Source organism: Pimephales promelas, chromosome 2 (genome assembly GCF_988280905.1).
Source record: "Pimephales promelas chromosome 2, fPimPro1.hap1.1, whole genome shotgun sequence".
NCBI lineage: Eukaryota > Metazoa > Chordata > Actinopteri > Cypriniformes > Leuciscidae > Pimephales > Pimephales promelas.
Window position 1 is genome coordinate 6,634,365 of NC_142770.1, and position 24,757 is coordinate 6,659,121.

The window sequence follows — 24,757 nt, forward strand, 5'->3', positions numbered from 1 at the left end:
GTAAGAACGGTTAGACAATGTTACAACAACTGCAGTTTAGCTATTTACAGAAAATTATTTTGAAATCAACACTGATCATCGTTTGCATGATTTTGTAGATGCGAGTTCGATTTTTAAAACTTCTTTCCTCAATGTGGCGCTCGTGCCTCTACATAACTCTTCTTTCGCCATTTTGTTTTGCTGTCCGAACTTAAAATTTGCTCGCTGAACTACAGGTGTATTTTGATTTATCTCACTCAGTCAGGAAGCTGCATTTCTTCTCCAATACCTGGCCACCTCTCCATGTTTACTTTAAAATGTGTTAGCTTTCACAGACAAACACCACATGCCACCTTGACTACGTTATAGTCTCCTCCTTTCATACATTTCAAAGCGAACACAATGAAAGGTGTGACATGACAGATTTGTGACTGACCCAGAAGCCTCTCTGTCTAGAGTGGGGATGGGTGTCGCTGCTTTGTGGCGGAAGAGCGCGATGAAAATGGGGGGATGGGAAAGGAGTGGAACTGGAAGAATGGTGGAGCCCGGCTATGAATACACTGCAGTCCTCAGTAGCCCCTGGGTCCTAAAGCCCTCGGGATATTTCCCAAATAACAGAAATTAGCGAAGAAAATGTACCTCAGAATAGTCAATGCACTGTTGTGTGATCTTTTCGAAGTTGTTTATCACCACAGTCCGTTCAAAACTGTATAGCTGTTAGGTCTGCTTTTGCTTGCCAAAAATCTCCCTGTATGAAGCCTTACAGGCTTACTGCCAATGATTGATGTACCAAGTTATTACTTCAGTATTTGCAAGGCAGTGCTGCATTGATATTAATCAAACATATCATCCATACAATTAATCAAACATTATCTTTCAAAAAAAAACATTTAGGATTAATTCAGCTTGAACTGCTTAACATACACCCTCGTTTTAAACTATATTTTGTACGTAATTTTTGAATGAGTGCATTATATATGTTTTAAAAAATCTAGACTGGTCTACTTTCTAAAATTCAAATACACTCTAGGTTGTGATTCGTCTTTGCTGTCTAGCATCTGCCAAAACCGCAACATAAAATTTTAATTCAACAAAAGTCTAAAATGTACACTTATCTCATTTTAACGTGTTTTGCCATTAAAAAAACGGAAATCCCACACTAAAATCAAAACGTGGACTTTTTGTTAATCTGACCAATTTTATCTTTTCTAATCCATTGAAGGCATAAATAAAGGATGTTGACTTCCCATCAAGTAGTATAAACAGGTGGTCGTTTTCCTCTGGGGATTTTTCACTCTTCTCCCTCCTGCGTTATGCTTCAGTGGTCAGCAATATGAGTGAACAAGACAAAAATACTCTTCTATTATGTCAACAAGACCTTTGGGATTATCCATTGCAGTTGGAGACATTAATGAGACCCCAGGTTTTAGTCTCTGGGCAGTTGATTTTCTTCATGATTGACCCAGTAGAGAACCCTCTCAAAAACAACAGGTAAACTAACAAATGTGCCCAGTGTTTTTAGCAGATTTCTTTATTGAAATGAAAGCACCACAGTAGGCTTGTGTTGTCTAGGACATAATTACGGCCTTTTATTTTTAGGTTCAACCATATAGAAAAGTGTTGTGGCAACTTCCTCCAGCCAGGTAGTCTGTAGTTGTTGACTCATAGCAGGTAAACAAAGGGAAAGGAGGTTGACGCTGCTGTCTGTGCTAGTCGAGGAGGTTGGGTGTGTCTGTAGCGGCTGAATCCTGAAACAAAGAAATACAGATAAGGATAACTCATCTACAAATGTGTTTGACCAGTAGAAATGGTCAAATAATGGCAAGTTGTTAAAATTACAAGCACATAAGTTTTTCTATATTTACCCCAAATGGTTCTGCAAATGCCCTGTGGCCGCTGTATAAAGGGTTTGGGATGGATACTAAAGCAGGGTTTCCACCACCTTTGGTGGAAGCACCATCTTCATCATCATTCTGTTAACAATAAATAAGACATTACACTCATTCATCTTTAACCAGAATCAACATTGGCTTGGCTTTTCGGAGATGGCGAGAATTGAGGGATTTGAAATGTTGTGAAAGCAACGTGGCGATGTAATTTTTAGTACTTTACAGGTGAGTAAAGTATTTTATTAAACAGATAAATTGCCATGTAGCTGTCTGACAGGTTTCATTTGTAAAGCATTATCTGTCGTGATCGTGAAGGGTCAAATTCATCCGCATAGTCATAGATAGATATAACACATTAGAGTCAGACATTTAGGTCAGGTTTGAACAACGGTAAAGTGTCTTTGTCAAGTCAAGATAATCTGAAGCTCCATTAAGCCAATTTACCTTGAAGTACTGGAAGCGAAAGGCATCATTCTTGTGCTTGAAGAAATAGTATGCAAACCCAGCGACAATCCCAACAATGGCGAGGATAATCAGCACAGTGGTCACTGCGACACCGCTGGACTGTGAGATCGGAAGGACTGCTGGCACCTGAGAATTAGATTGTAAATTTCACTGTATGTAACACTATTAACGACTTTTATAATTTAAAAAAATATTGATTGAGAATTTTATTTGTGGGGTCTATATTTTGACAAAGCTATGCATGGCTGTCTACTACTATGTCTATTAGACAGTACCCACTGCAGAACCATCTTTCTAACAGTAGAGCGTCGGCGCTTGGAATGCCAAGGTCATGGGTTCGATTCCCAGGGAAAGCAAGAACTGATAAGAATGGATAAATGTGTACCTTGAAAATGCAATGTAAGACGCTTTGGATAAAAGCGTTAGATGCATAAATGTAGATGTCAACTACTAATACTATGGCAAACAGGATGTTGACTTGCTTTAGATAGTCTGGTGATATTTTGAGATTAAATTTAAGAATGGACAGACGGACGGACGGATGGATGGATAGAGGATGGGTGGGTGGATAGAAGGATGGGTGGGTGGGTGGATAGATAGAGGGATGGATGGGTGTAGGGATGGGTGGGTGGCTGGATAGAGAGAGCAGAGGGATTTGGTTGGCTGGATAGAGGGGTGGGTGGCTGGATAGAGGGATGGGTGGGAGGATGGATGGATAAATAGAGGAATGGACAGGGGGGCGGGTGGATGGATGTTTGGGTGGATTGATGAAAAGTGCAAAACATAACTGCAGCAATCTAAACCATTGGTGTTAATGCAATTATCCATGATCCTCTAAATTAATTCTGTCTGTACATCCAAAAAGCAAAGCAGTTCTCCAATATGCGCCATTGTACTCAAAAAATAGTGGCCACTTACTGGAACAGGTGGAGCTCTCAAAGGCCCATCGATGACATGGATCAGACCATTGATGGCTGGAATGTTCCAGTCCAATATAACCTTCTTATTCACCAGTTTTTGGGGTTGAGAGTTCTGTTAAAACCAATAAAACATACAGATTGCTTGATATTGTCTAGAAAGTGAGCCCTAAGCGGTGTAAAGCTGCGTGGCTTTGTTTACCTCAGCCTGACTGGTGGAATTGGAGGGAATCGTTACAATGAGGTCGGAGCCCAGGCGAGACGGGATTAAAGTGTTGTGCTTCATGTCCTCGTAGTAGTGAAGACTATTGATGCTAGATATATGATACTGCAAATCCCTCCATGATAAAGTCTGAAAAAGGACACAAACTGAATAAAGCCCAGCAGAGAAAGAGCGTGTCCAAATGGTTCCTTCTTTTCTTTGTTAGTTGTCTTCCTCTTAGTTTTCTCTGACTCATCCACACTTACAAAAATGTTCATATGAGAATTATTGTTGGCTCATATTGATAATCACCTTGTTTACAGAGAAACCGCCATTATTGGGTACAAAAAGTGTAATGTTTAACGATTTGTCGGACAAGGACTTCAGCAGGTTCTTGCCCTCCTCTCCATCCTCGGCGTACTTCAGTAAAGTCTGTAGAAGGAAACCGACAGGAAACATGACTCCATTGTTATGAAATTAGAGGAATGTTCCTTGTTGAATATATTGCTTAATTTCTATTGGCAGAAATTGAGTGACATAAAATCTATTCACTTCAGTTGTTGTTCATTGCTTAATTTTTCAACTCTTAAACCAAAATTATTGAAAACAAAATGTTTTTTTGGGGAACATGTTTTCCATCCACTGTCTGTTAGTCTTTTGCTTTTAATTAGAAAAGCCAGTTCCTTGGTGACATCATCCTCCAGGAAGTGGCATTATTTTGGAAGGGAAACAACAGCATAAACATCTGTTTTAGCAATGGATTCAGGACATTTTCTGATGTTTTGGAAGCTGGATTCCAAAAACATTCATCTTATTTGATCAAATTCCTCTTTGACTTACTTGAGCGCTTTATTTCCCTCCTTTTAATTTTCTTGACATTGAGTAGATAGAAGTTGTAATTTAAAGGGGTGATGAACTGGGAAATCAAATTTTCCTTGAGCTTTTGACATCTAAGAGGTCATCATATTATAAGAATATCCTGTAAGTTTCAGAACTGAAAACGTCCTTGTTAGTCCAATAAAAGCTTTTATTGACACAGCCTCTGAAAACGCCTCGTTTTTAAAAGTGGGAAACTATGACGTCGAAGGGGTTAAAACACCACCCCAGCAGAAGAAGATCAACACCTACTTCAACAACACGGCCGGTTTAGCCCCGCCCACCAATTCGCGTATTACACGCATAGCTAAGTAGCCTAACATACATGCCTACCGCGTGATGACAAACCGGATCGTTCTACCGAGCAATACAGAATATTGTGCAGTGCCTGGTTGTGGAAGACAGTTGCTCCATAAGCTTCCTCTGGATTCCAATAGGACTTCATGGATAAACTTTATTTTTAATGACGTTCCAGCTGATGAGGGTAAAACATCCTCGTCTGTTCACTTCATTTCACTGAGGATTTTTTTGTAAACAAGACTGGATTTGCAGACGATTAAGAGTAAAGAACGTGCTGTGCCGTCTATATTGGATCTGACAGGAATTGTGCTACAAACGGACTCTTGGTTGAACATGTATGGGCGAATCCGGTTGCATTTGACAACATTGGACGTTTTCCCCCACGTACCTACACCGACGGGTGAGTTAAACTTATTATAATATGCAAAACTGTTATCCATTCACAGCAGTGGGCGTTTATTTCCAAGTCTTCAGTGCGACACGTACGTCCATAAAAACCGACCGTTTTTCAGGAAGGCTCACAAATTAGGTACAAAATAGCCTATTACTTATTCATTTGGATGTTTTTGAATGCAAAAACCAAGCGAACGTCATAAGTTGACCTCAGACAACAATATAATAAAATTTTAAAAGCCAGTTCATGACCCCTTTAAAATGAAAATTATGTTATAATTAATGTTTAAGTGACTGACCAGGAATATATTTCTGAATTTTGGGGTCAGTAATATTTTAAGGTTTTCAAAAGACGTCTGTAATACGTCTATTTTTCGAGATGCCGCCGTGTTTACGGATTTTTTTTTTTAACGAGGAAAAAAAGACATCGGCTAGGGAAAGCTTTGGCTTCGTGTGGATGTGGCCTTAATGTCTTTACTATCTCTTTTGATCAATTTAATGCGTCCTTGCTGAATAAACGTACTAATTTCAGTCAGAAAACCCCAAACTTTTGAACAGTAGTATATAAATACTTGAGTTTACGATAATGCACAGTACAAGTTTACTGTAAACATTGTTAACGCGACATTATTTTCTGTAGTTTGAGGTCACTTACTGTGTAAAACACTGAAAAATTGGAAGTGGAGGCAACAACCGAGGCCAAGTCTCCATTACAGAATTCCCCACTTCCAACATATCCAGGTCCACATTCACAAGACACCTCTGTATAAGAAAAAAATGTCCGTCTATCAAATCAAGACTGCTTAGATTCTGTAAAATATTAAATTACAATTTAAATTAGAAGCATTTCCTGACCATTCATCCTGTAGCAGTACGCATCATACGGCCAACTGGTGTTGACTGGATCATTGTACAACACAATACCGACATGATTGTCTCCACATTTAGCAGAGGGAAACCGGATCGGATAGCCCACTTTCATCCCGTCAATCCATCCTGCCACACATAGATGCATTCCCAACTGAAACAAAAGAAAAGCTTTATTTTATAATGGAAATTATCCAGCCATTACTCCAGTTTTCACCGTCACATGATCCTTCAGAAATCATACTAATATGATTTGGTGCTCAAGAAACATTTGTCATTATCAATCATTATCAATGTTTGATCACAGTATACATATTTTTGTGGAAATGTGATTTTTGATTAATGGAAAGTACTAAAAAAAAGCTTTATTTTATAATAAACTAACAAAACTGTATGTAAAAATCAATTGACTAGTGATGAAGAAAAACATCATCCAAGATTTATTTATTCTAATTTTTGAAAGTTTTTCCCCTCACGCAAATGTATGATTTAATAAATAGTATGTATGATTTAAAAAGTGCAAAATTGTTTGCAGAACCGCAGTAAGCTGCATCACATTTACCATTGAGCGAAAATCAATTTCAATAGGAATCGGAGTTTCGCAGGAGGGCGAAATGGCTCCCCATGCAGTTTTCGCTCATATTCAAGTTGGTCATGTGACTTTGATGAGCTGTGATTCTTACATTCACTATAGACATTTTTTGGCAGCGATATTGTTTGGCACCTTAAGCTCAAAAGCTGTTGCTGTTTCCAGACCGTAAATGCAGGATGTGTGTCGGGGTCAAATGTCACCTGTTGCGCATCAGACAGCTGCGAGAATGTGGCAAGAGTGGCTCCCTCAGCCTTACAAGCTTCCTGGGCTCGGATGAAATCCAGTTTATACTTCCCCTCAGAAGAGCGCAGGTGGAAAACACCTGCAGTTTTTGCTGAAACGCAAGAACGAAATCCTTTGTTTCTAAGGTAAGACACTACAGGAAAAAGCAGTGTTTCATGCATTGGCCAATGAGATTTTGGGCTATTTGGACAGTTTTTAGATCAGTGGAATTAAAACATTTATTACACTTTATCTACTTGTGTCTGTCGATTTCAATTACAATACACATCTTTACAAGCCGTGAGTCAGAAATGTCCACTTCAGCAGCACTTACATACACCAAACTTTGTGTATTGTCTTAAATACTTTTTTAAATAGTAAACATCATACTGTGGAAATGAAGGTCTTTGCACATCGCTTTGGGGTCACAGCCGCCGTTGTCCTCCAGACAGCGGTCAACAGGGGGCACCACTTTCTCCAAGCACTGGATTCCGTTTCCCACGTACCCCGTGAGACATTCGCAGCGCCTCTTGTTCTGCCACAAGGTAGATGTTACACAACAGCTCTCGCCAAATAACAACAATGAAAAGCAAAAGTTCCACGTACAGGTCCGGTGAAAATGCATTCCGCGAAATCGCTGCAGCCACCGTTGACCTCCTCTACACATCGGTTGATGGGCACGCAGATGCGTCCGTCTCCAGAGTATCCGGTCCGACAGGAACAGTTGACGTTGATACCGGTCTGCAAACAGTCTGCTTCTCCGTGGCAGCCTCCGTTATATTCACTGCAAAGATCCGGTGCTAAAAAAAAGCCGAAATGTAGGATGAAATTTGATTTTATCCATTGGGAAGCATCCACAATAAGTCTACGAATTAGTACACTTCTTGTTTTCCATTACAAATACGTGTTAATTCTTAAATCTAGATACTTTGAAGGAAAATGATGGGAGAGCAAATAAAGGAACATTTTAATATATATATATTTTTTATAGCTAAAAATGATCCAAAATACATATTTGAGAAAATACATAACAAGCCAGTGTTCAAAGCTATCTGCTTGCCATAGCTCGATTCAAAGCGGTAAGCTTGTAATAATCTTTTTAATTTCAGTGGCACTGGTGGATTTCCGCGGGAGATTCGACCATGTCTTTGCGTCATTTACGTCAAATTTGTACACATAAAGAAGAGTCTCGGCTAGTAGGTTATATTGCGTGTGAGGATATTGGAGGTGGAGAGTTATAGCCTTTTCTCACTGCACTTGATATAATTAAACGTATTAATTTGATGGCGGATCCAGAAAGATTCAAACGACAATCACCAGTAACAACAGATTCACCCGCTGTAAAATGCAAAAGACTGCCACACAGTCTCCTCAAACATTGTGTTCATCCACGCTGTGCCGTGTCAAGGGTGTTGAAGTACAACTCACGAAAAGTTGATAATTCCGCCAATGACTGCAATTGCAGATTTCGAACAGAGATGGCGACAAAGAGGAAAAACGCCAGACTGCAACTTTAAGACTTAATATCTTAAGTGAATTTATGGCAGTAGTACATGTGAATTCAGAATAGACTTACATCTTATTCTAGTCTAAAGACCCGTTCACACCAACATAACGTTATGTTCGCAACAACATAACAAGAGTACGTGCTTCGAATAAACAGAATGATATTGCTTTTATAGCTATCGTTCTTGTTCTTAATACATTAGATGTGATTCATAACCCACCCGTGCAGTTGATGCCATCTCCACCATAGGGTGGCACACATTCACACTGATTATTAGGGAGGCATATTGCGTTGAGACCACATGTGGGAGAGCAGACCGGCTTGACCCCTGTTAAATAACAGGCAAAAGAGAGTGTTGGTTAAAAAATGCTTTAAACAAACAACAAAATGCCCTTGATAGAAAACCAGAAATTTTACATTTAAAGTTATGAATTGCTGCAAAAAAAATCTAAATCAGGATTTTGTCTTGTTTTACATTTTGAAGATAACTGAACTTGTTTCAAGGTAATATATTTATTAATCATTATAAAATAAATACTATAGATATACTATAAGAAATGTGTTTATTTTTCATAAACAATATACTTTTTTTCTTGTTTTTTTTGTATAAACATCACAAAATCTGGTTTCATTTAATATCTTCAAAATGTAAACATTTTATAAAAGTAAATTTGTCTTGTTCTAAATACTTTTTTAAGAACCTGACATGCTGATGGAAAAAAAAACATGAGATGGTGAAAGCAAACATTTTGTGAACAAACGTAAAGTTTGTCGGGGGAACGCAAACATTTTGAGAGCGAATGCAAAGTTTGTCGGGGAACTCAAATATTTTGCAAGCGAACACAAATTTTTTGGGGGAACGCAAATTTTTTTGTGAATGAACGCAAAGTTTCTCAGGAGAACGCAAACATTTTATGAACGAGCGCAAAGTTCCTTCAGGGAAATGCAAATATTTTACTTGTGAATGCAAAGTTTCGCAAGGGAATGCAAAATATTTGTAAAAAAAAAAAGCAAAACATTGACAAAATTTTCGACCCATCTCATATTTTTTCCTCCACCATGCCCCTTTAAGGGGCAACATGTTGATATTTGTCAACAATTCATTTATTTTCATTGTTGAACAAGTCAAAAACATTTTCGGTGGTAATCTACGCAGATTTCGTCTCATATTTAACCCCAAACATATTTTAATAATCCCAATACAATCAATATAGTTTTTCATGTGAAGCCTGCTCTTACCGATTTTGGATTCACAGTATTTACCAGTCCACCCCTCTTGACAGAAACAGCTGCCATCACCATCCAGACTGTCCTCACACTTGCCATTGAGGGTGCAGTTACATGCTGTGAGAAAAAAAATGATAAATTGTGAATTACAGCTGTTAAAACAAAGTATAGTACAACTACCATAAAAATACATTTCGATTTAAACAAATCAGTCTCCAATAACCCGTGAACTTAAAAAATGAAAGTTTATTTTTCTTACCCTTTTGGAAAATTCTCAAATTTTAGAGCATAAAGCATAAACCTCACTATATTTTTGTGAGATTTATGCAAAGATTTATGCAAAGAACAAAAACTATTCGAAAAGTGTGAAAACTGACAATAATTTCCATCAAAATAGTACCAGCCAACTTGTCAGTAGCTCTATTTTATCTTTTAATTTCTACCTACAGTCCTGTACTTTTTGGACCCGGTTCCTGCATATTATGTAGTACTCTGCATAATTATTCTTATAGTTCGGTTGTCCTGATTTTCACCAATGCTTGTGTATATTGCATAAGGAATTGGACTGTTTAGGAATAGTTGACGGTTTTAAAGCAGGGCTGACTGAATGGGTTACCTGTGCAGTTTGGCCCAAAGTGATTCCTTTCACACAGCTCACAGCCTGTGCCAACAAAACCTGTGTGACATTTACATATTCCTGTGCCGATGAGCCCGTCATCGCAGTCTCCATGCTCTCCACACGGCGCCTCGAGACCACCAGGACACACTAAACCACAAACCAACACACAGTTTTACACCTACTGGCTCCATCATTTCATGCAGCATTTGTTCAATTCTCACCTTGACAGTCTCTTCCGAAGTGGTTTTTACAGCACTTTGCATCCCACATCATTTTCGTACATATCCGATTACAGCCAACCCAATCTCTGTAGGAGTTGTATCCGTAACCGTACGAGTACAAACCGTAATAACTGGGCCGCCTGTGCATGTAAGGGGAATAGGGTCGTCTGCATATGCTAGTTCTGTTCTGTAAGAAGAGATCAGTCTGGATCAATGCATGCTACGTATAAGTCAATATAGTGCTGACTGCTAAAGTTTTGTTAATGCAACAGAACCAGAAAATCTAAAAAAGTCAACAAAACATCATTAAACCAAAAGATAACAAAAAGTAAGTCAATAAAGTGCCGCCTGTTTAAGTTTTTCTAAAGCAACACAACCTAAAAATAACTAAACGTAAGTCAATCAAGTGCTGACTGCTGAAGTTATGTTACCGCAGCAGAACCACAAATCAACAAGATGATGAGATACACTCACTGTGTCCACTGATCCGATGGGACAACGGGGTTGCACACCGCAAGAACCGCAAATTCCCTGAAAACAAACAATGTTATAACAACGTTAGGAAAGCCCATGTGTTTTAATGTTCAAATCACTTTGAAGCAAGTTGTGCCAGTAGTGGAACTAAACTGAACAATAACTAGATTTTTTTAAATTGTGCTTTACGTTTTTTATTTTGTCCCATTTTTGTGATATAAATATAGATCACAAAAAATGTAATATATATAAGGCCGTGTGTCCACCAAAGCGTTTTTCCACGTGTCTGGCGTATGTTTTCAATTGTTTTCAATGGGAGCGCCGCGTTTTTTAAACGGCATGAGCGTACCGAGGCGCTGAGCGTTTTTTTTTCACGCTGAAGCGCCGAGCGCCCAGCGTTTTTTACTGGTCGCTGGGAGTTGAAAAATGTTCAACTTTGGATAAAACGCAGCGCTCATCACTGTCACTTTTTACCCAGCCGTCCAATCACAGTGGAGGAGGGGCGGGACTAATACCACACCGACCAACTGTCACAACATTCAACTGCTGCGGATATTCTGTATCATAGCAACGGAACGTCTCAACGGAAAAAACGCTGCGCTGCCAAAACGCTCTCAAGCGCCCAAAGCACGGCGTCTTCAGCAGAGCGTCTAGCGTTTTCAGCTGGATAAAAACGCTTTGGTGGACACACGGCCTAAAGAGCATGAACATTATCTTAGGCCGTGTGTCCACCAAAGCGCTTTTCCACGCGCCTGGCGTATGTTTTCAATTGTTTTCAATGGGAGCGCCGTGTTTTTTAAACACCATGAGCGTACCGAGGCGCTGAGCGTTTTTTTTTCACGCTGAACCGCCGAGCGCCCAGCGCTTTTACTGGTCGCTGGGAGTTGAAAAATGTTCAACTTTGGATAAAACGCAGCGCTCATCACTGTCACTTTTTACTCAGCCGTCCAATCACAGTGGAGGAGGGGCGGGACTAAAACCACACCGACCAACTGTCACAACATTAAACTGCTGCGGATATTCTGTATCATAGCAACGAAACGTCTCAACGGAAAAAACGCTGCCCTGCCAAAACGCTCTCAAGCGCCCAAAGCACGGCGTCTTCAGCAGAGCGTCAAGCGTTTTCAGCTGGCTAAAAATGCTTTGGTGGACACACGACCTTAGTCTCAAATCAACAACAAGTTTTGTACCTTTATCTCTTTGCTTGCAAAGTCATCGCAGCGAGCGCCAATACTCGGCGGCTCCAGTAGCTGGTCAATCCCATGAGCGATTCCTGAAACGAACCGCATGTTTCGCGCTACTATTCTGGCGTTGTTTCCATTGATTAAGATGTCGCCCTGAAAATCAGTCAATGAGACGTGAGCAAATTTACATTCAAATGTCTAACAATAAAACGCCAATGAATGAAACACTTCAAATTAATTCACAATGGTGCAGGATGTAGTTCCCAATCTCATATTTTATCAGGATGAGTTAGCTAAATTGGCTCATGTCAAGTTTTAAATGTAAAAAGCGAAATATGTCTTAATATTTCCAAAAATAAATGTTCTGTTCCACAAATGTTCATTCCAGAAACTAGATTTGATTTTGGAGGGTCTTGACCCATCAGACAAAGGTTTATGAAACTCTAAATGAAACGAACACAAGGGCAGAAACAGTGTCATGTTACAGGGCTGATAAGGAGATTTTACGACCTCCACCACAGGAATGTGGCCACGTGCACAAGAGAAAGACAATGGGAAGACATAGTTTGCACTTTGCTGCATTAATCATAGACTAACTGATTAATAAATGAACATGCATCATAGCATTGTGTAAATGATTTACTGTCTTTCTTGTGTACTATTATGTATATATTTTGGTTTGTACCTTGGTATTCAACCAACTAACGATCAATGTATTCTCACCTGTATCATGCCTCCAACCAAATTAATCCTCATTTAATGACGTACATCACCTTCTTCTAGAATGCAGTGTGGATGTGTTGTATCTATCTGACCATTAATGAAGGTATAACCATGCTTGACACAAAAACTCTAGAGCAACCTTCCCACTCGGACATTTCACCTTGCTTATTGGTCCAGTCAACCCTTAGGGGTTGGATCTTTCTCAGGCTTTATAGAGACATTATTCCTCCTCCAAATACTTACAGTTAAATCTTTGTTGCATTTGAAGGTGAGCTCGGAACCAATCATTGTTTCCATGCTTTTCTCAGCAGGAAGAGCAACAGCAACTACCTGGAAACATACAACCAAAACAGTTTTGTGACCCTTAAAAGAAAGTACTAGGGCAGTACCATAGTCCAATGGTAACCCCATGGTATTTTGATATCGTCCCCTTGGAATTATAAGGTTCTATCTGACATTTTTGTCAAAATTGAGTTATTCACATATTCTTATTCTGTGGCAATTTATTTACATTATGTGATGTGTTTTGTACATTTAGGCTCCCTGTTATTTTTATCTTTGAAAGAAACATGTTCCCCATACACATTTTCCTATATGGAATGCAAAAACTTTGAAGCTCAATATCTCAAAACTGCTCAGAACGCAGATAGAACCTTATAATTCCAAGGGGACGATATATAATTTGATTTCATTAAATGTTTTAAATCATTTCACAGAGTCTCATTTACATTCTGGTCGCGGACTATGTGAGCTTTGAGGTAGGCTTGTAGTTTATCACGATGGTCTTCGCTGTACAGCCATTTCTTTCTATCCTCAGGGAGTCTGTTAAAAGCGTCATCCGTTGGCCAGAACATGGTGAACGGGTAAAAGGGTTGATGTTGCACCACATGCATCAGTTCCGCATCCTGTATAGATGAAGGCATGACAGGCAAGATATTGTAAGAATAATGCATCTGGATGGATAACCAAAAAGATCTGAATCCACAGCAAAAAATATGACCTGCAGGAGCTTGCTGAAGATTTTGAAGCCATATTGTTCAGCAGCTGCTGTAATGTTCAACTGCAACATAAATTGAGTTTCACTTTGTGGAATTATATTTTCATTAAATATTTTACACTTGAAAAAAAAATGGTAGCCATTACAGTAGTGTTGATCTCTGCCTTGCCCGTTAGTTCGTTCGGAAAGAGGACCTTGTCAATAACATGTATGACTCCGTTGGAGCACTCAATGTCACTGGTGATGATCTTTGTATTGTCATTGATGTACACAACACCCTGAGAGACAAAGGCATATGGTTCAGATCAACTTTTCCAATAAGGGCAAATGATTTGCAGAGACATTTTTTCACCTTTGTAGGGGAAATTGTTATAATCACCTAATTAGATTGATCTGTGTTGTCTTTTATTTGTAAAATTAGATGTATTCAATTCAATGAATCAATCAGAATAGCTACTATAGGCTGTTGCCAATAAAATGTTATCAACCTCCACGACAGTCATCTTTACACTACAAACATGGCATTGGAATAATTGTTTTTTGGCCTTGAGTATCTTGAATTTGGAAGGCATTTTTGTTTCCCCAAGCCACTGTTAATTTCCAACTTTAATTCAGAGAAAAATTCAATATTGAAAATATAAAATGTGTTTGAAACTTCAAGTACTCACATCTCTAACGCTGAAGCGTAATTTATATCCGCTACTGGTGACAACTTCTTTAACAGATTTGAGGTCTGATTCACGCAATTCTTCACAACTGACAATGTGGTAACGCATCAGGTCTGACATGTGACTTGAATTCATCAATGCTTCAACCTGTGGAGTCTGTCATGACAAGAAATTATATGAAATAACAAAAGAAAAGAAGTTAATCCTTTTTGATTTGTGCGAATGTACAATGGTGTACACTATTTCAAAAGAAAAAAGTGCCTTTGCAATCTTCGAAAAACAACATTTATTATGTAACGTATACTTTTAATATCTAATCAATACCGATATATTAAAAAGTCTCTTCTTAACTTCTTGAATATCAGGTGACATCAGATTAGGGAAGCAAAATTCTCAGCATAGGCAATGAACCAACTTATAATGTTATAATATTTTTGTGTGATGCAGTTTGTGGGAGCGCAACATACCGAAAAATTAGCGACATAATCGTCATGAGGAGCAAATACAGTGAAAGGTCCTTTACTGTACAAATCTCGGACTCCCATCAACTATAACATACACATATTTCACATTATCATTGTAAATACATTTCAAATGCATAAAGAAATTAGCTAGTTTAAACATTCACTTACACCAAAACGTGTTCGCAACCATGATGCCCCAGGAATACGAAGAAGCTCCTGCAATTAATTCAGAGATTCATTTTAAAAGCAGAAGTTGTTGTTTATCATGTTTGGTAAATCATTATATTTAACCTAAAACGAATCTTAAATGATACTAACTCTACTGACAGTCCCTGCACACTTAAAACCATCTCCTTTGTAGCCAATATGACATGTGCAATTACGTTGCCCATCACCGATGTATCTACAAAGAGCATTAACACTGCAGTCGCCATTATTCTGTAATATAACAAAATAAAAATGATTGCATACAAAAAAATATCTTATAGATTTAAAATAATTTGCCATAATACTGTCTTTGAAATCTGTTACCTTCCGACAAGGATTAACTGGCAAACATTTACTACCATAGGAAGTAAAACCAGGCTTGCATGCACATGCAACCTGTAACAAATGTAATGCATAACATTTTAACGTTCACTTCTTAACGTTAACACTTGTTATTAGGCATTAACTAAAATTGGTGACACAAACCCTGCTTGGTCCGATTTTCATGCATAAAGCATTTTTGTCACATCCTCCATTGTCCACTAAGCAGGCGTCCAAATCTGTAGTGAAAACACAATTACACAAGTTTAAAAAAGTAAAACTGATAATTGAGCCCAATACAGAGCCCTGAGGCACACCCTAAGCACATGTACATGAAATGGTAAATAAAACATAATAATGCTAATTTTAATACTAAATTAACATCAAAGAAACCATAGGCAGCAGACCAAGACCCTCTACACAACAACAACAACACTATAGGAATCAGAACAATTTAAAATGCTAAACAAAAATAGATGCATTGATGGACACGTCAAATCTAAAAAAAACCCCAACTAATTTCATTGTATTCATTCTACCCATTTGGATATTACAGGAAGTGAATCACTCTTTTACCGAGACACACAACCCCATCACCAATGAAGCCAGCATGACATGCACAGCTCCTTTCACCAGGCGATGTTTTTGTGCAGTTTGCATTTGTGGAACACCCTCCATTTTCAGTGGCACATGGGTCAAGTTCTGTGGAAAGCGTACGCAAAGCATTTACAATAAGACCAGGAATGTGTATTAAGAGAGTAAACAGGGTGAATAGCAATGAAACAGACAAACCTTTGCAAAAAGTCCCATTACCCTTATAACCAGCGGTGCAGCTACAAGTTGGAGGAGTCCCTGAACCTCCTGAGATACAGCTGGCAGAATAATATTTTACTTATAAACACTGATGAATGTGTTGAAAATATAAAGTGCCTTATATGTATATTTTACCTACTTACTTAGCATTGACATCACAAACTCCACCACAGGCATCATCAACTACCGCTGCGAAATAAAAAAATGTATGACGTCAAGTGCATTAAGGTAAGAAACATGCGATCTGACACAAAATGTTGCCATTTGACCTTAATACTGACCAACAGAGCAATTCACTCCCTTCCAACCTTTGAAACAAATGCATTGCCCATTTCCCTCCATACCGTCCAAACATTTGCCATGTTCACAGTGACATTCTGCCGGAAAAACCCCCCAAAATGTTTAAACAACGCTAACAGAATGCCAAGATCTTAGACTAGAAAACTCCTCATAGATGTTACCTGACTTGCAGTTTATTCCATATCTCCCAGGTTCACACATCTCACAGGACGTCCCATGGAAGCCTTCTTTACAGAGACACTCCCCGCTGCCGAACAGCCCGTCCTGGCATTGACCGTTGTTGGAGCACCAGTTATCCACAGTCCCAGGACATTTGGAGCAATCATGCCCGAAATATCCTGGACAGCAGGAGTGGCTCTGGAAGGAAAGTTATTATTATGAGGTCTGAATCCGAATAATCTTCAAATCTGAATTTAAAGGTGTAAACCCGACCAGTCTACCAAAAAACCCCAACATTTTTAGCTCTGTGATCTTGATTTAACACATTGTATTGTTCCGAAATGTGTCCAAATAGAAGTATAGCTTACATATTCAGTGTTGCCACTAGTGGGCGCTATTAGAAGAGACTATTATAAACTCTTCTTCTATGGTTAGTTTTTTTCTTTCAGGTCAATGAATGTTGAGATGAAGCAACATTCTGAAGTCAGTTAAAGTATGTTAAACTGTCAACATGTTTACAGTTTGAAATAAATACAGCACAAAGCCTTACATCCTTCCTCAACATCCTTAAAGGGATAGTGCACTGAAAAAAATATTATTGTCATCATTCGCCCTGACGTCATTCCAAACTTATCTTCGAAACACAAATGATGACATTTTTAATGACTTCTGTCCCTCAATTGAAAGTTGAGGATCTAAAAATGTCATAAAATCATTGTAAAACAAATCCATATGAATCAAGCACTTTAATGGAGATACAATTGCTTTATATGAAAAACAGATTTCATTTAGACTTTTATTTACAGAAAACTTTCAGATTTCATTAAAAATATCAGAATTTGTGTTTCCAAAGTCTTATGTGTTTGGGGGGTAAATGATGACAGAATTGTTGTTTTTGGGTGAACTAACCTTTGCAGCGTGCTCATTGAAATCAATGGATCTGTACACTCTAAAAAATGCTGGGTTGTTTTAACTCAATTTTGGGTCAAATATGGACAAACCTAGACGTTGGGTTACAGTTTTAAATTTTACGTTTTGGTTTGTCCATATTTGACCCAAAATGTGTAGCGTAAACTCAAGTCTAAGTCCTCTTAAGTGCATACAACAGGACTGTGCACCACAATCAGTGACATCTGAGTTTGCATACTTGTTCAGTAAGCTTCTGACCTTAGAAAATGAAGTACCTTTGTTGTTCTCAAACAATCAATGTGACAGCCCGGCACCATTGTTCTCTTTTTTCCAACTCTTGTCCTGTATTTACAGTTTGACTTCATATTTGGTGGGTACTTTGGCTGTATCTGAAGAAATGGTGAGAAGAACCGTACTTTTACCCATAGACATATACAATAGACGTCACCTTGGCTACGGCAGTTCATTGGAACGAATGCGTCAATAGAGCCGCCATCTTGGAACAGGGGAGCCCCTCCACTTTTTAACGCATCAGCGTCAGGTCTAACGGAAATAAAATCACCGTAAATCATCATGAATGCGACTTCTCACGTTTTTTTTGGTTTGTTCCAACGGTCAGACATGTATTTATCATTGATTCCAGAATTTTTTTTTAAATTTTTTAAAAAAAAACATTCTTCCTAGTTCCGATTTCATCCGTGAACGTCATATGCTGCACAAAAGTCCGCCACCATCAATGAATTCGTAAAGGCATTTACCTAGCTAGCTACTTCCCATGACAAGACCCCTGTTCCAAGATGGCGGCGGTTTTGACACATGCTTAGAACCCCAAGGTGACGTCTAGTGTATATGTCTATGACTTTTACCATTATGAATGACATGAAAGTTAAAAACAAACTAAAACAACAACAATGAACCCATCTCACAGGTTTGGCACTATAGAGGCATTTTGGTGCAGCAGTACAATCTCCACAGCGGCCCTGCAAAGAAAGCAAACGTTCCTTAACTTTGTTCGTTACGCCACTTTGAGAAAGTAACCTCATAAGTACCAAACAGAAACTTACCGAAATTTTTAAAATCACGTCATTACTGCAGTGGTTCTTGTGAAGGTCTAAGACACGTGGGATCCCGAACACTGTGCCATGCCTCGACTCAATGTAGCTTCCGTTTATGGGAACGTCATTGGCCATTGTCTGGAGTTTAGCAATAGATTTAATCACAACTTTTTTCATCTAAGCACTTTATAGATCTTGAGTTGTTGCGAGTTCTGCAATACCTGATTATCAGTGTCCACATAAAACATGATCTGAGTGCCATTTCCCAAAAACGTGTTTTTGAAGAGTCCATCGCCCAAGTGTTCAGGAAAGAGTTGCTCGTTTATAATTACATGATATTTTACAATGTCTTTGCTCTGTTGAAAAGAGACAGTTTCGTCAACTTTACGACTGATGTGATCAAACATTGTTTCAAGTTTCACTCACCAGTTGTGTAGAGTTTGTTTTATTCAGGTACTCTTGTATGGCGCTGTCATACGGGACAAAAATGGTGTAATCTCTGGTTGGGATACTGTTTTCCAAGTCGTAAAGCTGAAAAAGTGGAAACAACTATGCTTATGTAACAAAATCAGTATTTAGTTATTATGTTACTCTTTTTGAAACAATTGAGTAAGTTACAGTAAATCTCTGGGTAAATGCCAGAAACTCACCAGTGCCGCCTGCCTGAAAAGGCTGAATTCAGGCGTGTTGTTTAGGATCTTCATCAAAGTGGGAGGTGGTGGAGGAATATCAGATAGAGCGGGTCGAAGAACCTGAGAGAAAAACAGATTTGCTTTGTATAAAAATGAGGTGAATAATATTGCCTATTTTAGAAGAAAATCTGAGTGATCATGGTAAAAAAATTGGCACCACGAAGCTAGTTTGCCAAGGTGTTGGTAAGGTGTTTTAAATGTTTTTAGGGTGTTGTTCTGTTGTTGCTATGCAGATGATAAGGTGTTCTAAATGTTTTCAGGGTGTTGCTCTGTTGTTGCTATGCAGATGATAAGGTGTTCTAAATGTTGTAGGGTGTTGCTTTGTTGTTGCTATGCAGATGATAAGGTGTTCTAAATGTTTTAGGGTGTTGCTTTGTTGTTGCTATGCAGATGATAAGGTGTTCTAAATGTTTTAGGGTGTTGCTTTGTTGTTGCTATGCAGATGATAAGGTGTTCTAAATGTTTTAGGGTGTTGGTTTGTTGTTGCTATGCAGATGATAAGGTGTTCTAAATGTTTTCAGGGTGTTGCTCTGTTGTTGCTATGCAGATGATAAGGTGTTCTAAATGTTTTAGGGTGTTGCTTTGTTGTTGCTATGCAGATGATAAGGTGTTCTAAATGTTTTAGGGTGTTGCTTTGTTGTTGCTATGCAGATGATAAGGTGTTCTAAATGTTTTAGGGTGTTGCTTTGTTGTTGCTATGCAGATGATAAGGTGTTCTAAATGTTTTAGGGTGTTGCTTTGTTGTTGCTATGCAGATGATAAGGTGTTCTAAAGGTTTTCAAGGTGTTGCTCTATTGTTGCTATGTAGTTGATAAGGTGTTCTAAATGTGTCTAGGGTGTTGCTCTGTTGTTGCTATGCAGTTGATAAGGTGTTCTAAATGTTTTAGGGTGTTGCTTTGTTGCTATGCAGATGATAAGGTGTTCTAAATATTTTCAGGGTTTTGCTCTGTTGTTGCTATGCAGATGATAAGGTGTTCTAAATGTTGTAGGGTGTTGCTTTGTTGTTGCTATGCAGATGATAAGGTGTTCTAAATGTTTTCAGGGTGTTGCTCTGTTGTTGCTATGCAGATGATAAGGTGTTCTAAATGTTTTAGGGTGTTGCTTTGTTGTTGCTATGCAGATGATAAGGTGTTCTAAATGTTTTAGGGTGTTGCTTTGTTGTTGCTATGCAGATGATAAGGTGTTCTAAAGGTTTTCAAGGTGTTGCTCTATTGTTGCTATGTAGTTGATAAGGTGTTCTAAATGTGTCTAGGGTGTTGCTCTGTTGTTGCTATGCAGTTGATAAGGTGTTCTAAATGTTTTAGGGTGTTGCTTTGTTGTTGCTATGCAGATGATAAGGTGTTCTAAATGTTTTCAGGGTGTTGCTCTGTTGTTGCTATGCAGATGATAAGGTGTTCTAAATGTTGTAGGGTGTTGCTTTGTTGTTGCTATGCAGATGATAAGGTGTTCTAAATGTTTTCAGGGTGTTGCTCTGTTGTTGCTATGCAGATGATAAGGTGTTCTAAATGTTTTAGGGTGTTGCTTTGTTGTTGCTATGCAGATGATAAGGTGTTCTAAATGTTTTCAGGGTTTTGCTCTGTTGTTGCTATGCAGATGATAAGGTGTTCTAAATGTTTTAGGGTGTTGCTTTGTTGTTGCTATGCAGATGATAAGGTGTTCTAAATGTTTTAGGGTGTTGCTTTGTTGTTGCTATGCAGATGATAAGGTGTTCTAAAGGTTTTCAAGGTGTTGCTCTATTGTTGCTATGTAGTTGATAAGGTGTTCTAAATGTTTCTAGGGTGTTGCTCTGTTGTTGCTATGAAGTTGATAATGTGTTCTAAATGTTTTTAGGGTGTTGCTCTGTTGTTGCTATGCAGATAAGTTGTTCTAAATGTTTTTAGGGTGTTGCTCTGTTGTTGCTATGCAGTTGATAAGGTGTTCTAAATGTTTTTAGGGTGTTGCTCTGTTGTTGCTATGCAGTTGATAAGGTGTTCTAAATGTTTTAGGGTGTTGCTTTGTTGTTGCTATGCAGATGATAAGGTGTTCTAAATGTTTTAGGGTGTTGCTTTGTTGTTGCTATGCAGATGATAAGGTGTTCTAAAGGTTTTCAAGGTGTTGCTCTATTGTTGCTATGTAGTTGATAAGGTGTTCTAAATGTGTCTAGGGTGTTGCTCTGTTGTTGCTATGCAGTTGATAAGGTGTTCTAAATGTTTTAGGGTGTTGCTTTGTTGCTATGCAGATGATAAGGTGTTCTAAATGTTTTCAGGGTTTTGCTCTGTTGTTGCTATGCAGATGATAAGGTGTTCTAAATGTTGTAGGGTGTTGCTTTGTTGTTGCTATGCAGATGATAAGGTGTTCTAAATGTTTTCAGGGTGTTGCTCTGTTGTTGCTATGCAGATGATAAGGTGTTCTAAATGTTTTAGGGTGTTGCTTTGTTGTTGCTATGCAGATGATAAGGTGTTCTAAATGTTTTAGGGTGTTGCTTTGTTGTTGCTATGCAGATGATAAGGTGTTCTAAAGGTTTTCAAGGTGTTGCTCTATTGTTGCTATGTAGTTGATAAGGTGTTCTAAATGTGTCTAGGGTGTTGCTCTGTTGTTGCTATGCAGTTGATAAGGTGTTCTAAATGTTTTAGGGTGTTGCTTTGTTGTTGCTATGCAGATGATAAGGTGTTCTAAATGTTTTCAGGGTGTTGCTCTGTTGTTGCTATGCAGATGATAAGGTGTTCTAAATGTTGTAGGGTGTTGCTTTGTTGTTGCTATGCAGATGATAAGGTGTTCTAAATGTTTTCAGGGTGTTGCTCTGTTGTTGCTATGCAGATGATAAGGTGTTCTAAATGTTTTAGGGTGTTGCTTTGTTGTTGCTATGCAGATGATAAGGTGTTCTAAATGTTTTCAGGGTTTTGCTCTGTTGTTGCTATGCAGATGATAAGGTGTTCTAAATGTTTTAGGGTGTTGCTTTGTTGTTGCTATGCAGATGATAAGGTGTTCTAAATGTTTTAGGGTGTTGCTTTGTTGTTGCTATGCAGATGATAAGGTGTTCTAAAGGTTTTCAAGGTGTTGCTCTATTGTTGCTATGTAGTTGATAAGGTGTTCTAAATGTTTCTAGGGTGTTGCTCTGTTGTTGCTATGAAGTTGATAATGTGTTCTAAATGTTTTTAGGGTGTTGCTCTGTTGTTGCTATGCAGATAAGTTGTTCTAAATGTTTTTAGGGTGTTGCTCTGTTGTTGCTATGCAGTTGATAAGGTGTTCTAAATGTTTTTAGGGTGTTGCTCTGTTGTTGCTATGCAGTTGATAAGGTGTTGTAAATGTTTTTAGGGTGTTGCTCTGTTGTCAGACACCATCTTTGCAAAGTTTAATTACCGTGTCAATAATGTGAATGCACCCATTTATTGCCTTGAGGTCTGGGACGATAATGGTAGCATTGCCGATCATGAGCTCCTAGGGACACAAGGGTGAACAGGTCAGTGAAAGATGACCAATTTAAGGCTGAAATTAATCCGAGAGGTAGAGTTTGTGTGACAGTTACCCCGCCGTTGCTTTGCACCACCCATTTAGTCTTTCCTATAGTCTGGACTGTTTTACCAACTTGCTGCATTAAGTCTTCAGTGGTGTAGATCCCCTTTAAAAAATGAACTCTAGACAGAAATCGCACACAGAAAATTATCTCATGGTATTTATTCTCTTCTGCAAACCTCATAAATCAGTTCTCAATGTCAATCCAAACACATACTGTAGAAGGTGAGGCAGCCTGTAATAATCAAACCAAAAAGCCTCGTCTGAATCGCTGAGGTTCCTGAAAGCAACTTTAGATGGAACCAAAGCCGTGACTATGCTGTCACTCTCAATCACGTTGTGCCTCTGCAGATAAACACAAAAATGTTGAAGAATAATATTTGTGTAATAAATAATCATTTTTCTCTTTCAATCAAGTCATTATCATTTTTGTAAAAAGACTCATTGACAATATACTCAGGTAAAGATGTACTTACTTGAAGGAAGCGATTGAAGTTATAGAACACAGAATTTCCATCTAGCTCCTGAAAATATAAAAAATGGGTCTTTGTTGCAGTGTTTAGATTATATATCTAAGTACTGAGTAATATTACTTAACAACATGTATACTATAGGGTTAGGATAGGATTAGGTTTTGGTTGAGGTCATTTACTGTTGTTATTATTATTGTAAGTACATGTAACATTATGTAACAAGGACACTGTAAAATAAAGTGTTTCCAAAAAATGAATAACTTAAGACAATTTGATCCAAATCAGTTTTTAGGGACAAATCTATTGTGAATATGTCCATTGTGTATGTATTTGTGCGTGTCCATAATGTTGACAGCCGATTTAAAACTATGATTAAATGAATGTGTCATCTTACCATTAGCATGTTTCCATAACACGTGAGTCCGTCACCTTCGTATTCGCTTGGGCATGTGCATTCACGCGTTCCAGGACTCTTCAATTTACATGTGGCCTGGAAACATTACATACAAGCATACAGGAGTTTAAGCCTTAAATTTAGCCTCATTTTGAAATGTTATTATGTTGTGCATAACTCTGCAAGGATGAAATACACACCAGAGAATGGCAGCCTCCGTTATTTGACAAACAGGGGTTGACGATTTTACAGACGATGCCATCTCCCATGTAGCCTTTCTTGCAGCTACATTCATTCTGAACAGAAAATTGAGCAAAACTCAGGTTTGGGTGTGCAATGGTATTTTTTTCTGGTGTTAATTCAGTCTCTATCTTAAAGTTCCTTTGGAGAATTGCAAACTTGCATAAGTCAGACAATAAGGAGTACAGAGCTATACAATAATTGTGGATAGCAGCTCAGAGCATTTGAAATTCAAAGAATTTGATGAGAAATGTATATGAGTTCATATTGAGATTTCTTTCTTGATTGCAGACTTTGTTATACAGGCCCGGATTGGCCATCTGGTAATTCTGGCACATGCCAAAGGGGCCGGTGTGATTTTCTATTAGGGCAACAGCCTCTGGTGGAACGACAACGGCATTCTGGCGTTTTATTGCGCATGCGCGACATTAACTGCTACTTCACGACGTTCTGCTGTAACCGTCTACTACGGGAGAACAGCTGATTTGCCGTAGTCGTTACTACGTGACAGATTAAGACAGTTAATGATATGTTTTAGGTTATGTGGCATTGGCTCTTACTTTTTAAAATCAAGTTATATTTTTATTTTGTCTGATGATTAAATTATCCCCTATGCCGTCCTCTTTACTGTTGCTTAGTGATTTTTGCGCTCCTTAGCGACGGCAGTTAACCGTTTACTTCCGGCTGCCGTCGCCGTTCTATCAGCATAAAGTCCCTATTTTGGGCCGAGACACAGATAGTTGCGTGTTCTGAGTCAGTTAACACAGTCAGAGCGTAAAAATACGGGATATTAGGGATGGCTGACGCGAAACAGAAGTTTCGAAGCTTTGCTAGATCCCGAAGCAGATGATTCGAAGCAGATGATTCGAAACACTGATCCGAACGAAGCGTGATTCAAAACACCTACGTCACGTGA

At 38.5% G+C, this 24,757-nt stretch overlaps 1 protein-coding gene across 2 annotated transcripts in view; it reads right to left on the reverse strand.

Annotated features, from left to right (window-relative positions):
* Positions 1-1,492: 1,492 nt before the first annotated feature.
* The window catches only part of stab1 (stabilin 1), a 43,933-nt gene continuing 20,668 nt past the window's right edge, over positions 1,493-24,757 (reverse strand). Inside the window, exons 26-69 of one of the 2 annotated variants that reach the window (XM_039691074.2) lie at positions 23,802-23,897; positions 23,602-23,697; positions 23,211-23,258; positions 22,952-23,079; positions 22,748-22,856; positions 22,582-22,659; positions 19,201-19,302; positions 18,977-19,081; positions 18,772-18,906; positions 18,560-18,688; positions 18,422-18,475; positions 17,771-17,884; positions 16,589-16,784; positions 16,409-16,504; positions 16,271-16,316; positions 16,107-16,186; positions 15,891-16,016; positions 15,480-15,553; positions 15,318-15,389; positions 15,105-15,224; positions 14,955-15,002; positions 14,790-14,870; positions 14,323-14,478; positions 13,801-13,932; positions 13,658-13,717; positions 13,386-13,562; positions 12,901-12,987; positions 11,941-12,087; positions 10,751-10,807; positions 10,277-10,463; positions 10,053-10,202; positions 9,449-9,553; positions 8,430-8,537; positions 7,309-7,502; positions 7,093-7,237; positions 6,681-6,814; positions 5,877-6,042; positions 5,677-5,783; positions 3,765-3,884; positions 3,453-3,602; positions 3,252-3,365; positions 2,313-2,459; positions 1,845-1,952; positions 1,493-1,727 (exon numbers count right to left, since the gene is read on the reverse strand). In XM_039691074.2, the coding sequence (XP_039547008.2) occupies positions 1,689-1,727; positions 1,845-1,952; positions 2,313-2,459; positions 3,252-3,365; positions 3,453-3,602; positions 3,765-3,884; positions 5,677-5,783; positions 5,877-6,042; positions 6,681-6,814; positions 7,093-7,237; positions 7,309-7,502; positions 8,430-8,537; positions 9,449-9,553; positions 10,053-10,202; positions 10,277-10,463; positions 10,751-10,807; positions 11,941-12,087; positions 12,901-12,987; positions 13,386-13,562; positions 13,658-13,717; positions 13,801-13,932; positions 14,323-14,478; positions 14,790-14,870; positions 14,955-15,002; positions 15,105-15,224; positions 15,318-15,389; positions 15,480-15,553; positions 15,891-16,016; positions 16,107-16,186; positions 16,271-16,316; positions 16,409-16,504; positions 16,589-16,784; positions 17,771-17,884; positions 18,422-18,475; positions 18,560-18,688; positions 18,772-18,906; positions 18,977-19,081; positions 19,201-19,302; positions 22,582-22,659; positions 22,748-22,856; positions 22,952-23,079; positions 23,211-23,258; positions 23,602-23,697; positions 23,802-23,897 (4,923 nt within the window). In that variant the 3' untranslated portion in view covers positions 1,493-1,688. The remainder of the gene's footprint in view (positions 1,728-1,844; positions 1,953-2,312; positions 2,460-3,251; positions 3,366-3,452; positions 3,603-3,764; positions 3,885-5,676; positions 5,784-5,876; positions 6,043-6,680; positions 6,815-7,092; positions 7,238-7,308; positions 7,503-8,429; positions 8,538-9,448; positions 9,554-10,052; positions 10,203-10,276; positions 10,464-10,750; positions 10,808-11,940; positions 12,088-12,900; positions 12,988-13,385; positions 13,563-13,657; positions 13,718-13,800; positions 13,933-14,322; positions 14,479-14,789; positions 14,871-14,954; positions 15,003-15,104; positions 15,225-15,317; positions 15,390-15,479; positions 15,554-15,890; positions 16,017-16,106; positions 16,187-16,270; positions 16,317-16,408; positions 16,505-16,588; positions 16,785-17,770; positions 17,885-18,421; positions 18,476-18,559; positions 18,689-18,771; positions 18,907-18,976; positions 19,082-19,200; positions 19,303-22,581; positions 22,660-22,747; positions 22,857-22,951; positions 23,080-23,210; positions 23,259-23,601; positions 23,698-23,801; positions 23,898-24,757) is intronic. The other variant, XM_089133924.1, reaches the window with a different exon arrangement.